Raw genomic sequence first — 16,553 nt, 5'->3', positions numbered from 1 at the left:
TCTTACACATTTAGTCTCTGCATGTGGATTCTTTCCGCTTGTTCAACAGGATGGAATCTAATAATTGAGACTCCAGGCGATCAGATTCAACAGACAAAGGTTGGAATGGAGGACATAGGCCCCATGCTGGGACAGGACGTCCTGACAAAGCAGGTGGTGTCGGTAGATGCCTCTCAACAGTCTGAGGAGCAGGAACCATGGTTGCTGTGAGCACAATGGTGTGAAAAGGGTGCAGGAAGGAATGGTGTAACAGTTGACATTGACGAAGAAGAAGCGACCACAGAGGATTTGAGAAGACAGGGTGTAGAAGTTGATGCTGGAGTCAAACCCGAACGCAGGGTCAAAGATGGACAAGGACAAGGCTAGCACTAATGAAGGTGAAATCCTTGACGTTGATACGCGCAATGAAGAAGCAATGGTAGACCTCATGGACCCTTGGGTGGATGACGGTAAAGGGATGCGAGGCAAATCAGATGTTGACGAAGTAGACAGTTTTGGTCTCACTGATGTCAACGGAGAAGTAGAAGTAGACTTCGAAAGTAGATTTTCAAAATTTGTGATGTTTAGGACTCGATGATCCCAGAGACCCAGAGCGATCACACTAATGTTTTTATGGCATCGACGTTAAACATCGGCTTCCAACTGCCATAGGCTTCTTGAAAGCTGAAATCTCATGGTCCTTGTGAGAAGGAGCTTTAGGGGCAGAAGATGAGGAAGACATCGAACCTGACGATGGTCCAATGCCCGAAGGGCAACTCACTGAAGAGAACATTCTCGATCCAGATTATCACAAGTCAGCCAACGTCGATGCCATCTATGTCGATGGTCCTGAGTAGTTCGGTACCGGAGGTCAAAGTGTGGTCTTGTAAAGAGCAGCCCGAAGACGTTCTCGGCTCTTTTTGGTTTGACGAGAAAAGGCCAAACAGATTTTGCAGGCCTTGACACTGTGCCCTTTGCCCAAACAAATCCAACACTCTACTTATTTATCTGATGAGGGTAAAGTACACCTGCAGGAGGTACACTTTAAAAAGGTTTACTGAGTTTCTGAGCAATAGGGGCAAGACAAAGGGAATAAATGAAAAAAACAGGCTCAGGTCGAAGCAAAGGAGACTACCGAGACACCGGGTCCAGAGGGAGAGGCAGAAGAATAAGCTGGAAAACAGTCTGAGACAAGCCGAAAAATCAACACAGGAATAAGCCAAAGGGGTTAGCAGAAGAACAATGGAAGAAACAGTCCAAACTCAAGCTGAAAAAAATCAGAAGAAAAAAGCTGAGGAACGAGGAGCACAGAGTGAATCTTTCCTGATGAGAGTAGCACAGCTGCTCTCTAAGAAGGAACTGAGGAGAATGGCATTCTCCCACTGAAATAAAAGACTGCAAGCAATTCAGCATAGCTGAAGAGCGCCTCAAAGAGCTTGGATTTTTTTCACAGCGGGCTAGTGCGCACGCACAGAACACAGATTGTGAGGGAATATGGATCAGCTCAGAGATCCTTTATTTAACCTCTACTTTTTAAAGGGGGTTGTCAAATTCAAAGTCATCTTCAATTCAGGTAAATACAGTACTGAATAAATAAATGGTACAGATTCTTTCTTACTTGGTTTTTTCCCTTCATCCATTCCTTTTTTGTGTGGAGGCTCTTGAATAATTTTGTCTACATCTGCTCTTCCTATTAGATCATCTGGTCGGTCCCACATAGACAGACGAGTGGTAGGGTTGTAAAAGAAAACCCGTTCATCACCAGTCCACACGACACACCTAGGGGAAAACATACATCTGAGATTGTTCAGCTGTATTCTGTCAGATTTTGTTTAAATGTCCATGAGTCATGAACAATGTTTCACATTTCTATAGTCTCCAATCTACAGATCTATTTTCTGTTTATAAAACAGTCTTAACATAAGAACATAAGAACATCCCTGCTGGATCAGGCCCCAGGCCCATCTAGTCCAGCATCCTGTTTCGCACAGTGGCCCACCAGATGCTGCTGGAAGCCACAGACAGGAGTTGAGGGCGTGCCCTCTCTCGTGCCATTACTCCCCTGCAACTGGTACTCAGAGGCATCCTGCCTTTGAGGCTGGAGGTGGCCCACAGCCTTCCGTCTTCTACATGCACATAAGCTCCACAGAAATCTATGGTACTACATTGTACTTAACTCTGTGTTGGATTATGGCCCCAATGTTTTATGAACAGAAGTCAGTGGATTGTAATCACTGGCTCATGTGCAGACTAAAGAAGCACCAGAACTTCCAGCCAAGCGCTGGTAATGCCTGGTAGCTATCACTGCATTCGTGTGGAGTGTAGCACACACACAACTGCAGGAGGGGTCATTTTCATTATCTCCCCTGCTCCAGAAGTGTTCTTGATGGCCCAGAAATTGGCCCCTAAGGACTTTGTAACCCTCAGGGTTACTTTCAGGTCACAATGAGTGCTTTCAGGGGCAAGGGAGATGAGTGAAAAACCCTACCCACCCCCGGGTGAATGGTGAAGCTGCACTAATCTGCAGTGCAGCAACACCTATCTGCATACGAGCCAACAAGGGCACACAAACACTGAACAACCCCACATTTGTGATTTAGAGAATGAAGCATCCAATGGGTTTTACTCCACATAACTTATGTAAGAATTATCATGCTGAATCAAAGTAAACATTCTGTTTGCCAAGAGTGGTCATATGCAAGAGTGCAGTCCTATCTATATTCAACCAAGAGCTTAATCCTGGAGCATGGTGGCAATACCCACCTACTGCTATTACACTAATTTCCAGGAATTGTAGACAACATGACATAGTTCCTAAACATACAGATTGCACTTACTGTAAATCTATTAACTGGCAAAAATGACATCATAGCAAATGACTATGTATTTATCAAATCCTTTAATAAGGCTGTTTATGTAAATAGCCCACACAACATCCTGTAGTTATTCGTACAACAGATTAAGAGCAAGAAAATATTCACCATATTAGACTGCAAAAAAGAAACTTATGGGATAAAAAGAAATTACAGCAATGTTAAACTTTTTAAATAAGTTACCCTATCAACTTGAGAAAAGGGGTATATACCATGGGGTTCCAGGAATAGGAGTGGTAGCTACTGGTTTGGCTTTCTGAGCTGCCTTTTCTTCTTCAGTCATTTCTTCTTCTTTTGGCTCCTGGCGGGCAGACCAAAAGTTATACAAATCAGTTACACTCCAAGACCACTTTTTGCATGTATACTGAGCTAACAAAAATAAAGAGGTACTATCTAAAAAGAAATACATTGAAAAGATTCTCTCCATACAAAAATGCTAAATAAAGGATGGTGTTTGGAAAACAATCAAATCCAGAAATCACCAACGTGCTAGAACATTTTCTGAATCAGAAGATTTACTCATGCTGAAATTTCACATACACTAAGTAAGTGAAAACTCAGAAAAAGTAATGCCCATGTTAAAACATCAGGAATATAAAATATGTCAATATACTATTTTCTCAAGCATCTGTTGCTGTTTCAAAAACTGCACAATAGTACTTTGTTCTCTGGGTGCCATCTAGACAAAGTTAAATGCAGATAAGTTCTGTTTTATTTCAAGAGGATTTAATTTTATCTTTCTGCCAACTAAACTATATAACTGTTTTTACACACTATCAGAAAACTCAAGTACTAACTTAATCTGTAGACATTTAGGCCTTTTACCTCCTTTATAAGTTCCTTGATAGGTTCTACTTTGGGTTCCTCCTCTTCTGTCTCCATAGGCAAAGGGTCCTCAGCAGGTTCTTTAATGCTCTCTTTCATCTTCTCTTCTACTTTTTCTAAAAATAATAAATCATTTACTTTCAACTTTCTGCAAACTGAAGTTATGAAACATTTTCTCATCTGCATAATTTAAGTGCATTCTACATCTAGTGACTGCCATGCTGGGGAAAATTACTCAAAGTAGGCATTGCCTAATGTGTCCTTTTAAATTCAATGTGATTACTTGTCCTCATTCTGCCAGTGTTTTCATTTTTGTCATTATTTTTGTGAACTATGGCCATGCATTTCTGATAGCGATCAAGGGTGTGTGTGTGTGTGTGTGTGTGTGTGTGTGTGTGTGTGTGTGTGAGAGAGAGAGAGAGAGAGAGAGAGAGAGAGAGAGAGAGAGAGAGAAGCGGGGGAGGGGGGTATATCAACTAACATACTCAAAGTTTTAGGAGACCCTCAACCTGCCTTATACTTAGCGAGTCCATTGGTCCATCTCCGAAATTTTTGGGCTGGCTCATGAAAATTAATACCAATTTTATGCAAGTGAGGGAAAATTTGCATGGAGCCAGCCAGATCTCTCCGCCCCCCCCCCCCCGAGGGGGGGCAACCATCAAGATGGCCCTCTCATGAACAGATGTCAAAATGCCCTCTGAACAAGGAGAAATATGCTTCAGGGCCTCTCCAGAGGTTCACAAGATGGGGCAGATTCATGTGGGAACAGGGTTCTCTATTTTTTTTTCATCTGTGCATGGAATGAGTTTTGTTCTAGGTGGCAGCACAGTGTGTGTGCACATGCATTCAGAGTGGAACCTTTCTGATTAAGCCTGAGCGGGATCTAAAATTAATAGAACAGACATCAAAATACATGTAAGCGTGCACACACATGCCTTAGAGGGAACACTGGGTGGCAGTCCTTCAAAGATCCTGGCTCCAAAGCATTTAAAAGTCCAGACCAGAGCCTTGAATCTCTCTCTCTCTCTCTCTCTCTCTCTCTCTCACACACACACACACACACACACACACACACACCACCAGTGCAGCTGGAATAAAACAGGAGTTATATGTTCTGAGGGTCTTGTATTAGTCAAGACCCTTGCTGCTGTATTCTTAACCAGCTGACATTTCTGAGGGGCTGCCAGAGATAGCCCCTTGTAAAGTGTGTTGCAGTAATCCAGTTGAGATGCAACAAGGGCATGGATAAACATGGCAAGTTCTGACAGACAGAAATGGACACTGTTGGCACACCAGCTGAAGCTAGGCAAAAACCGCCATGCCCCACATCCCTCCCAGGCTATAGTAGACACCTGAGCTTTCAGATGTAATGGTGGGTCCAAGAAAACTCCCAGGCGCAAATCTGGTCCCTTCAAGGGGAGTACAGCCCCATCTAGAGCAGGCTGATAAACCATTTCTGAATCAGTGATTTTCCTCAGCCCTGCCCAGACTTCAGCTTGTTTGCCAGCATCCAGCTCTTCACTTCACATCCAGCCTTCAGACATCAATTCAGAATCTCAACTGCTTATCAAGCTGGGGGTGGTAGAGAGAGATGTTAGATGCCATCTGCAATTGATGACACCCAACACTGCCCCTGCCCCCATGACTTCAAGTGGTTTCATGTAGATATCTAACAGCAGCAGGGACAGGACAAAACTCTGAGGGGCACCAAGCCAATGGGCAAGTCATTAAAAAGAAGTCCCCCAGCACCACCTTCTGGAACCTACTCTGCAGGAAGGAGATAAACAGTGCCTCTCAACCCCATCCTTGCAAGGCGCTCCAGAAAATACGATAGTCAGTGGTATCAAAAGCTGCTGAGAGGTCCTACAGGAAGACATACTCCCTCTGTCCAGCCCCTGGCGTAAGTCATTCACTACAGCAATCCAGTTTCACTCTCAAAACTAGGCCCAAAGCCAAACTGAAAGGGATCCAGAGTCAGCTTCATCCAGGAATCTATGGAGCTGAGCTGCCACTACCTGCTTGAGCATCTTGTCCAAGAATGGCAAATTCGAGAAATTTATATGGCTCTGGGACAATACAGAACATAAAACACATATCTGTGAACTTATCATGCAGAAAGGGCAAACCTTATCATAACAAGTTATACACGGGCTCCAAAACAACACTGTACCTTTCTCTTTCAGTTCTTGAGGTTTCTCCCATGTTGATTCCAGTGTCCTATTGTTATAATAATAAGTCTTCCCATCTGCTGTTTTGTACTCTGTCCATTCAGAGACTGCTGTTGCTCCAGCCAATGTAGCAGGTGATGCGGCAATAGCAACCTGAGGATGGATCATAGGTACAATAGGAGGGGCCATTCCTGGCAAGACACCTACATAAAAGGAGCAATAAAAAAACAAGTACTGATAAAGTATCATTTTGAGTCAGAAACATCAAAATGAAATCAGCATATATAAAGGGTTAAAAATGAAAGTGAGGCTATTAATACTGGAAGGGGACAGATTCTTTTCAATTGTCTTTTCATGTTAGTAAACTGTACTTCTTGAACCTTACTGAATCACCAGTGTCCCTTAGTCAACTGTACACCCAGCTGTTGACAGCGCAAACTGTAGTCAACATTTTAAATAGAGTGTAAAGTTATATTACTACTACACCACTTTATAGATGCTTAGGAACAAATTATTTCTAATCCTACACACTGTAGGCACCATTTCAACTAGAACTGGGGATGGTGGACTCAGTGTGAATAAAAGATGTTTTGCTCACACAAAGGGGGGTTATTTTCACTCGTATCGCCTGAAAAATATGTCTGCCCGCCCCCCAAAGATATTTTCAGGGAGTGCAGAAGGAAGCCCCTCCCCATTAGTGCAAGTGTAACATCTTTCATTCGCACAAGTAATAGTTTGGAAGCTGTGCAGCATTAAAAGATGCTCTTGAAAATGGTAACATAATAACACTAAGAGTAGTAAGCACAGAACCTGACTTTTCCAATATAATTAAGAGGGAACATTCAATCACCAAATTCTCTCTTAACTGGTCATAGGCTGTGATACAGCTTGGCATACCCACACATGCAAACAGCGCATCCCCAGCACCATGAAGAGAGCCCTGTGCATATACTAAGAACTCCATCTACCATTGCCAGCAAGCAGAACCTGATTCAAACATAGGGCTCTGGATCGTGGTCTTAATCAGGACTGAAAAAGAGAACATATGTTTTTATACGTCAAGATCAGATGTTAAATGCCCATGCAATGTGGTGCCGGGGTTTTTTCCAGCCTTGGCTTTAATGCCTTCAAAAGCTTTATAATTATTTTCTAGAGAAAACTTTAGTATTAAAGATAAAATACATATTTCTTGATCTGAATTTTATTATAATTGCATAGTTTTAGAACAAAAAAAAAATGTCATGCTAAATTTATGACAGAATGATTCCCTTAACTTACTTAAAAATGAAGTGCAAAGAATAAACTAACTTAAATTTTCAAGTCTTTGACTGGATTGTGGATTAAGACAATTTTTGCTTTATACAAAAATATTTAAAAGTTTGATATTTGGATTTTAAACACTAACTAAGCCACTGCAAGTTTAATGCTGAACAACTCTAGCTTTCCAACTGGGTGAAAGTGTAAGATAGTGACTACAAACTACATTTTAATATAAATATAGGTTTCAGAACAATCTTTAAAATGTAGGTTGAAACACAGACATACAAGCAAATACATACACAGGCACACTAACATGCAAACAAAGTTTGATCACTGTACAGATGGCAGGAGATAAAAACCAAACACTTGTATCCCACACAGAAATAAAAAAATAAACAAACATGGAAGAGATTCAAATAGGTCAAGTAATCTGAACTTGTAGTGGTTTTTTATTAATTAGGATAGTGCTGGCAGTTAAGTGGGAATGTTTTTCATTGGCTACATGTGAAATCTGTGCTTGTAAATGTACTTTGAAAATAAAGACAGAGATCCAGTTATCTGAGAAAAGCAAATAAAATGATAAAAACAACAACATTCACTACCATGCCAACTTACAGACAAAAACAAACTAAGATGGTTTTAAAAAATTACCGGTCTTGGTGGTAGCGACTGTCTTTACATACGGGCAGCTGACTATTTGCATCATTGCTACACCTGTAAAATGGATAAGCAAGCATGTTGGAAAGCTGCCACTGTATGTCAGCTACCACGGGGAATCTGAACAATATCAACTTCCTGCTACAAGTTTAGCATGCCATTGTTTTCAACGGCAAAGAGAAAGCAGGCAGGAAGGTCAGGTTTGCTCTAACATTTTATTAAATGATGCCAAATCAATTACAAGTTTCTGCAATGATCTTGGTTTATACGGAACACAAGGACTCAAAAGACAACACTTCTGCCCTTAAAAAAAACAAAACATGGGGGATGACCCAGAGATTTAAATTCAACATGGATAGACTTCTCCACCCTCTTACAAGACAATGCTAAGAACAAAGGCCATACTTCTTTTGCACTCCATTTACAGCATTTTTTCTATGGAAAAACTTATGGAAAACAGTTCATATGATCTATTCCTATCTATTACATGCTCACTTGGAAACAAGTCCCAGTGTGTTTAGTGGAGCTTATTCCCAAGTAATCACAGGACAGTAGTCCTAGGAATATACTGTGGCAAAAATTGTGGTGTTGAGAAGACAAATGATACTAGGCAGCACAGGACAATAGGTCTGAGATTTACATATAAATATATATATAACATTGTGGGAAAGGGAGTAAAGAAAATAAAGAAACAAAGAAGTTGGGTTGATGGCTCACCAACAGCCTATATTTACTCTCTCATACCTTCACTCACCTCTCCCGCCTACCTCCATTTCAAGGCCAACAGACTACATATGCTAAGATGCCTTCAACCCCCTAAACATTATATTTAGTTAAAATATTTCTATTTCCCCTACCCAGTGCAATGCTGCTTGAGAAGTTTCACAAAAATAGAAAAACAGTTAAAACAATACAAAACTTACTAGTAACAGAACCCAGTAAAAAACAAATGTAATAGTTGAAAGTTAAAGTAATCCTAGCCATGTGGAAGCTGTTCTTCTCTAAGCAGCTCCCATGTGACTAGGGTAATGTTTAATGGGTCCTATTAAGTTTATTATTTGAGATGAACAAGCCAAGCACTGCTGTCTAATTGAGAAAGGATACTGACGGCTCACAGAGGATGAGACATCAAGCAAATGAAAAGAGAAAGGGGGGGGTGAAACAGGGAGTAAAATTGTAGACAAGAAGCAATTGCATGAGAGGTATCATTCAGTACCTTATAACACTGAAAATGCAAAGCAGAACAAGATTAAACCCTTCCTGAATCCTTGTGAGAATATTTTTATTCCCATAATTTATGATACACAAAATAAAATTAAATCCACGCTCAAATCCAAGACAATAACTGTTTCTCCAAAAGCATTCAATACAAAAACACTCACACACTATCCAGGTGTTTTTGTATTGTATTAGTCTTCCAGGAAGTGTATTTTCTAACCAAGATTCCCAAGCTGTATCCATGCGTGTAACAAAATGCACAGCTAGAGTCAAGCAGAATGTTTGCTTATATATACTAGGTTATATTTATGCTTCATACTTGTAATGAATGTAGAGGTTAATGTTGTTAACCATGTTTTGAACATGCCTGAAAAAAGATTAAAGTATTGCAAACAAATGAAAATGAACTAGGATATGATTACAGAACAGAATGGTCAAAGTAGGCATTTTCTCTGCTAAACTTTTCATTATATGAGTGCAGGTTTCTAGCCCTTATTACAGAGAAACCCTACAGAAAGTTGGAGCACTTCCAAATAATGCTTGAGCCATAGGGGGAAACAAATAGGACCTTCAGTAATCTGGAAATGGTACTTCTTCAATTATAATAGTAGTGGCAAGGTGGGATACATTTTTAGTACCCATTATTAAATGTTTCTACCTCTCATTTTTTCATCAATAGGTGGGTTTAGATGACCAACAAGGTTTATTTAGTTAGCTAGCTAAAGGTTTATTTAGTTGTGAACATGATCTGAGCCTGCGAGCTCCCTCCTCTCATTACCTTGCATGCTACAGTAATCCTGGTTTGTTAAACCACAGCTTCTCCCAACCCACTGTATTGCTTTAACTGTGATTTACAAATCATGATTAAATCAGGATCCATAGTCAAGATTGGAGTCTGGTTTCAAATAGTTATTTAAAAATGGTTTGTAAACCACAGCTCTGCATTCAAACAAGTAGCAGTGCTATGGTTTAACTAAATCATGATAACTATGTCACTGCTTAACAACAGGGAAGAAGGGGTGGTAAAGGTAAAGTCTGCTGTCGAGTCGGTGTCGACTCCTGGGCAGGGGGGGTGGGGAGTGGAAAAACAGGCTCGGCCCGCATTCACAATCAAATAAACCATGGTTCATTTGGTTATATCAATCCACTCAAACTATCCATATTCTAATTTGACCCCCACCTCTCCCTGAGATGAGGAAGGCTTTTCCAGAAGGCGCACAGGCAGGACTACTCTGTGGTTGCAATGACAGAGGCTACACTATGGTGGTCTACCAGCACCCTTGCCAATGTTGCCCAATATGATCATGACTTCATGAATAATGAAAAGAATGTAAAAACAATGACATTTGAGGCGTTGCCCTGCCATTTCTACTTCAATATTAACACTTTCATTCTAGTGTTAAAATTGCTGAAATAATATAAAATACCATTCCACACCAGGAAAGTTGATCCTTTCCTGAACTACTGGAATTTCGTATCGTATGTCTTAAAAGCTCCAAGGTTCTACTACAAAGTCAGGCAATTTGGCCAGTAGCACTTGAAAGTCAAACTAGAAGTGTTTCACAAGTGAGGAAAAATAAAAACAGGTTGCTCACCTGTAACAGATGATCTGGTAGTGGCTCCATCATTCATAAATAGTGGGTTCTGCGCCTGCGCAGATCAGCTTCGGGTAGAATTCATTAGCTCCTCGCGACACCAGCAACCGCCTGTTGCACGTGACTGTAGTAGCCTCTAGTGGCGGTTGGGCATCTCTGCAATCAGTTTCTTGATGGCCGACATGGCCGTACGATGCTTCTGTTACAGTGGTTTGTCATTTCAGATGTAGGGAGGGCGTTATGAATGATGGAACCACTACCAGATCATCTGTTACAAGTAAGCAACCTGTTTATCTGGATAGTGGTTCCATCATCCATAAATAGTGGGTGAATTGCGAGCTACCCAACTGGTGGTGGGCATAATCTGCCAGTCACTGTAACACCCTCTTTAAAACTGCCCGTCCAAAGTCAGCAGCCTTTGCTGCTCTAATGTCTATAGAGTAGTGTTTCACAAACGTCTGATGCGATGACCACGTTGCCACCGTGCAGATGTCAGCGAAACGAATGCCAGCCAAATGTGCAGCCGATGTGGCGTAAGCTCTAGTAGAGTGTGCTTTAATTGTTTTGGGGGGACTGACCCCCTGCTGGTCATACGCTAGTTTAATCAACTCCACCAACCAAAAGTAAAGTTTCTGCCGGGTTGGAGAACACCCCCTGAACTTTCCCTGTAAGTCTATAAACATTCGAGGTGTTTTACGTATAGCACTCGTGCTAGCATCAGCAATTCACCCACTATTTATGGATGATGGAACCACTATCCAGATAAACAGGTTGCTTACCTGTAACAGATGATCTGGTAGTGGTTCCATCATTCATAACACCCTTCCTGCCGTCCCCACATCTGAAATGACAAACCACTGTAACAGAAGCATCGTACGGCCATGTCGGCCATCAAGAAACTGATTGCAGAGATGCCCAACTGCCACTAGAGGCTACTACAGTCCTTGAGGTGTAGACCCAGTACTCGAGCCATTTCAGCTACCTGCTGATGGTAACCTTTCATTTCTTCATTTGGAGAAATTGATGGTACTGCTGCTACATCCGAGTCCAGATCCGGGAGTGAAGGAGTCTCTGGGTTTTCGGGATAACCCTCCGTTGAGTCTGAGGTATAGTCCTCCTCAATATCAACATCCTCATCGTCTTCTCTAGACGACACCGGTGAGTTGCCTGCAGCTGTAGAGGTCACTCTAACTGGTTCCTTAGCTGTCTGTGTTGCTGCCTGGTGGCGAACAGAGAGCAACGGTTGTGTCTACACAAGTGGCACATAAGTTTGTAATGAAACTGATTGCTGCGCTGGCAGCGTGAGTTCTGGTCTGGGAGGTAAATACGCCTGAAGCGATACTGTACGTTGAGTGGGTCTCGGTACAGAGGCTTGGACGGCCGTCTCCGCCCGCTGCACAGGAATAATTGATTGCACTGCAGTTTGTACAGCTATCTCAGTTCTCGCAGCTTGCATGACAGTTTGCACAGCCGTCTCTGTGCTACGCGCCCTTATGGGGGGGTGGGTGGTGCATCCTCTTTCCTCTAGCCATCTCTTGAAAAGGGAGTATTCCTCACAAGTTATTGTTATCGAATCTCCCCAACCATCCCTGGGTAGGAGACCCATAACAGGTGTAGCCTTCCCTGACAGAGAGGGTGTCTTTGGAATATGCAGAGCATTATAGTCACCTTCATTGAAACCAGTAAAGGTGTAGGTAGAAGGTGTACTCTCCTCTGAATTAAGCATGTGCGTCAGCCTGCTACCCGGAGAAAACTCCCTCTGCCCTGGTGTGGTCACAGGAGACATTCCAGATGTTGGCAATTCGATAAGCCTTGAATTTTCTTCTTCACAGGGCACAACGCTGAAGTCGACGTCGGGCACGATGTCGATGTCTGGTACAATATCAAGTTCGGTGTCAAGAATAACTGCCACTGTCGATTCCGGAGCAGTGCAGTCTGTAGACACCGGCCTCGATGTCGAGTGGTGCCGGTATCGAGGAGTTGGTATCAAAGGCGCCACCGTCTCTCGTCTATTCTCCCTCGACGCTGAGTGATCTCGATGTCGAGACAGTGGAGTCAGTAGAGACTGGTGAGGTGTCGGTGCCGGGGATAAGGAAGCCGCCCGCCGTCGAGGGATGAGGTAGTTCTGCAGATCCGAAGGCGAGGGAGTGTGCTCCGCAACCGGCACTAGCTGCTTCTGTTTCTTAGGAGGCGGCTCCTGTTTCGAAAGCTTCTCCTTGTGTTTTCTCTTGTGGCGTTCCTCTGGTCGCTTAAAGGGGGCTGACGCGGTCGAGGTCGAAGCGGTCGATGCCGCAGCCTTCGATGTTGTAGCCCTTGATGTGGAAGCACTCAATGTCGAGGCCCTCTCGGTCGATTTCGAGGAACCAGCCACCTTCGGGGTTTTAGACTGCCCTTCCCGAGCAGGACCCAGCACAATATTCTCTGTAGCCCTTTTAGGTGCCAGAGACTCCTCAAGCAAATACACCCTAAGGTGTGCTGCATGATTCTTCAGTCTGCTTGCTAAAAGTAATGCAGACTGAGCAGGATTTCGTGTCATGCCGCTCTCCTAAGCAGAACAAGCAGAGGGCATGGCCGTCCGTCGAGGGAATCTTGCCGCGGCAGTTAGTGCACCACTTAAAGGTTGTCTTGTCCTTCCCAGACTTCCCCGAGCTATCTGTCTTACCAGATCTCTCGGTCATTTTCAAAGAATAGTCGTCCGTTCCATTGTCAAAGGGAAAAATCCAAGATTGCAACAAATCCAAAGGAGTGTCCGTGAGGGAAGCCGAGTCCGTATGCAAATTTCAAGCCAAAATAATCCGAAATAAAGCCACGTCCAAAGGAGTATACGTAAGAGTAGTCAAAGTCCGTCTTCCAAGTTCAAAAGTCCAAATAAACTTTCTTCAAGGAGCAACTATCTCCGAGAACTGAACGCAATGGTGGTCAGAAAGAAACTGATTGCAGAGACGCCCAACCGCCACTAGAGGCTACTACAGTCACGTGCAACAGGCAGTTGCTGGCGTCGCGAGGAGCTAACAAATTCTACCCGAAGCTGATCTGCGCAGGCGCAGAACCCACTATTTATGGATGATGGAACCACTATCCAGATCTTAGCATTTCTTTGCTCAAGTATGATACAGGCATCAGAAATAGCTCATCTGGAAAGTTAACTATTTCTATTCAGCTGAGGTTACTAAGAATCCTAGTAATGCTAGTTCCAAATTTTCTAATTTGTGATTCAACCCCTTGACATTACGAAAAGGGCTTAAGAAAATTACATTTGGCAATAGACTACAGGGCTATTTACAACTTCTTACACAACATCAAGCTCATCTGTGCAACCACATAAGCCTTGAAACTGCTCCATTTTAAAAATGAAAGCTGAATCTCTCAGGAATTTAAGCAGAGTGTGAACCACTCAAAAGTAACTTAAAAGTTACATTGTGCTCCACATTGTCAACATTTTAAGAAGCATAAATAAATCATATTTATATAAATAAATATATTCAGCAACTGCAAGCTGTCTTCCAATTTCTTTACAATGATCTTTAAACTGAAACAATACACCTGGGCCTCACAGAGTCTTTTGTAACGAGCAGAAGGCACTTCTGCACATGTACAAGGTGTGGATGCATGTGTCACCGGTAGCTCTTTGGCTTTATGTTCTCACATCACATTACAATCTGCTCCAGAGCATCCCCTAATTTCCAGGAGCAGCTTTTCAAAGGGTGCAAGAGTCCAACAAAAACCCCAATGCACATGCAGAACACCATAGGTGGCCTGATGAACACCATATCTGCTCCCAGTGTTTTTGCATCTATATTTCAGTGCTAGGACTAGCACTGAATATCTTCATTACCAGCACAGTACTTCCAGTGACTGTTGCTGGTGTCTATCTTATGTTTCTTTTTAGAATGTGAGCCCTTTGGGGACCGGGTTCCATCTTATTTGTTTATTTGTTGATTTCTCTGTGTAAACTGCCCTGAGCCATTTTTGGAAGGGCGGTATAGAAATAGAATATTATTATTATTATTATTATTATTATTATTATTATTATTATTATTATTATTATTATTAACTATTGAAGTGTAATGTGCCTGCACTCTGTTTTATCTCTATCAGCTATATAGACCTATATAAGATCCAGGGGCTCCAGATGACAATGTTGTGGTATTGGCTTAATTTTAACATTTATCTATGCAACTAATGCAGTTAATTCCACTTTCAAGGAATAAAACTTCTATTCAAAGCACATACCACTAGCTGGGCCGGCACCGCAGCTGCCTCTCCCCCACTCCGTGCCGGCCCGGCCAGTTTTTTGGCCAGCTAGCCAGCCTGCTTCTCTTCTCCCCCATTTCTATGCCCCACCCAGCCAGCAGGGCCGCTGCCGCCTCCTGTTCTTGACTGTCAGCCCAGCCCACCGCTGCCTCCTGCTCTTGGCTGGGCCGGCTGGCCAGCCCGCTTCTCTTCTTCCCCACTTCTTCCCCCCACCAGCTTTCTGACTGGTGAGCCGGCCGGAAAGCCAGCCTGCCACCACCTCCTGTCCAACTTCCGGCAGCGGCTGCTTCCTCCCACCAGCCAGGCTGGGCCACTGCCTACTGCTCCCGGAGGCTGCCATCCCTATAGTCCCGGTCACAAGTCAGGCAGCTGCTCTCGCAAGAGCTGCCACACATGGGATTAGCGATGGGTACGTTTAAGATAGACAGAAGATGTTTAGTCAGTGGCTGACACCCAGACTTACTTGTGCTGCCAACACTGCACTGGTGTAACAGGAGAGGGACAATTTTCATTGGTCTGAAGCTGCCCTTGCAAAATATGTCACAAATGATTGTGCAGCCCACAGAGACAGATTTTCAAGAGTCACAGTCAGCTTCAGGAGAGACAGATTAAATCACCCCTCCCCTGTTGCACCAGCACATTTGCAGCATCAGCACTTTGTCAGTCTTTATATCAGCTATTAGAGTCTACTGCCTAATATCATGTTCTGTATAGCAGAATCAAGGAGAATTTTTTCCAACTATCAACCATAAGGCCAATAAACTCTGTTTTGCTGAAGCATAAAAGATATTCTGCTCATGCCAAAAATAGTGTTTTACATGGCTAGATATTGCTTCTTTCCAATAAAATATTGGAAAAAATTCTTCTTTAAAAAGTTGGTCTGCTAACTCCAAATTCTTTGAAGAATATAAAAAGTGAAGAGGATTCAGGCAAATTCCAAAACAGTGGACACATGAATGCAAACAAACTGACATGGAGATGTGGCTGACAAGACAGTGATAGTTTCCCAAATTACCTGGAAGTGGAATAGGCATGCCAGGAAGGGGAACACGAAACGGAGGTACCATTACTGGTGGAAAAGCAGGAATTGCTGCTGTTGGCTGAGGTACTGCATGAGGTACTGCAGGAGGCAATGTCTGTTGGACTGGCTGAGGTACAGACTGCACAGGTGTAGCAGAAGGAGCAGAGGTTGAAACACTGACTGAAGGTGTGGCAACTGAAACGGCTGAGCTAGGGGTCTGGTCTTGTGTTGTAGGTGCTGATAAAGAAAACAAACATGCAAAGTCCTGTATCATATGGTAGTTGCATATTTAATAGGACTCATCAACATTTCTTTGTACATTTATTAAAAAGTCTCTTATTCTCTCATAAGTGGTTTGTGAAAACAGTTACAATTTCCAGGAAGGCCACATATACATTTTAATAAAAACTTGATCGCGAAAAGTTTTTACAAACTTAATGCTAGAATCCTCTAGATACTCTGACAATGCAGTCCTCTTTACAGGAGACTCTGTTGTGATTATCATAAGAACAGCCCTGCTGGATCAGGCCCAAGGCCCATCTACAGGTGAAACTCGGAAAATCAGAATATCGTGCAAAAGTCCATTAATTTCAGTAATGCAAATTAAAAGGTGAAACTGATATATGAGAAAGATGCATTACATGCAAAGTGAGATAAGTCAAGCCTTAATTTGTTATAATTGTGATGATCATGGCATACAGCT

The 16,553-nt window shown here is 42.7% G+C and overlaps 1 protein-coding gene across 9 annotated transcripts in view; it reads right to left on the bottom strand.

Moving 5' to 3' along the window:
• Positions 1-16,553, bottom strand: part of TCERG1 (transcription elongation regulator 1) — a 98,807-nt gene that overhangs the window by 64,499 nt on the left and 17,755 nt on the right. For 7 of the 9 annotated variants that reach the window (XM_053293726.1, XM_053293730.1, XM_053293732.1 and 4 more), the window contains 6 exons: positions 15,845-16,087; positions 7,757-7,819; positions 5,848-6,048; positions 3,678-3,793; positions 3,065-3,153; positions 1,598-1,758 (listed from right to left, as the gene is read on the bottom strand). In XM_053293726.1, the coding sequence (XP_053149701.1) occupies positions 1,598-1,758; positions 3,065-3,153; positions 3,678-3,793; positions 5,848-6,048; positions 7,757-7,819; positions 15,845-16,087 (873 nt within the window). The remainder of the gene's footprint in view (positions 1-1,597; positions 1,759-3,064; positions 3,154-3,677; positions 3,794-5,847; positions 6,049-7,756; positions 7,820-15,844; positions 16,088-16,553) is intronic. The other 2 variants (XM_053293729.1, XM_053293736.1) reach the window with 1 other exon arrangement.

Source organism: Hemicordylus capensis, chromosome 2, assembly GCF_027244095.1.
Source record: "Hemicordylus capensis ecotype Gifberg chromosome 2, rHemCap1.1.pri, whole genome shotgun sequence".
In the NCBI taxonomy this organism is placed as follows: Eukaryota; Metazoa; Chordata; class Lepidosauria; order Squamata; family Cordylidae; genus Hemicordylus; species Hemicordylus capensis.
Note: the sequence above shows the minus strand (reverse complement) of the source record. Positions and strands in the feature narration are given on the sequence as shown.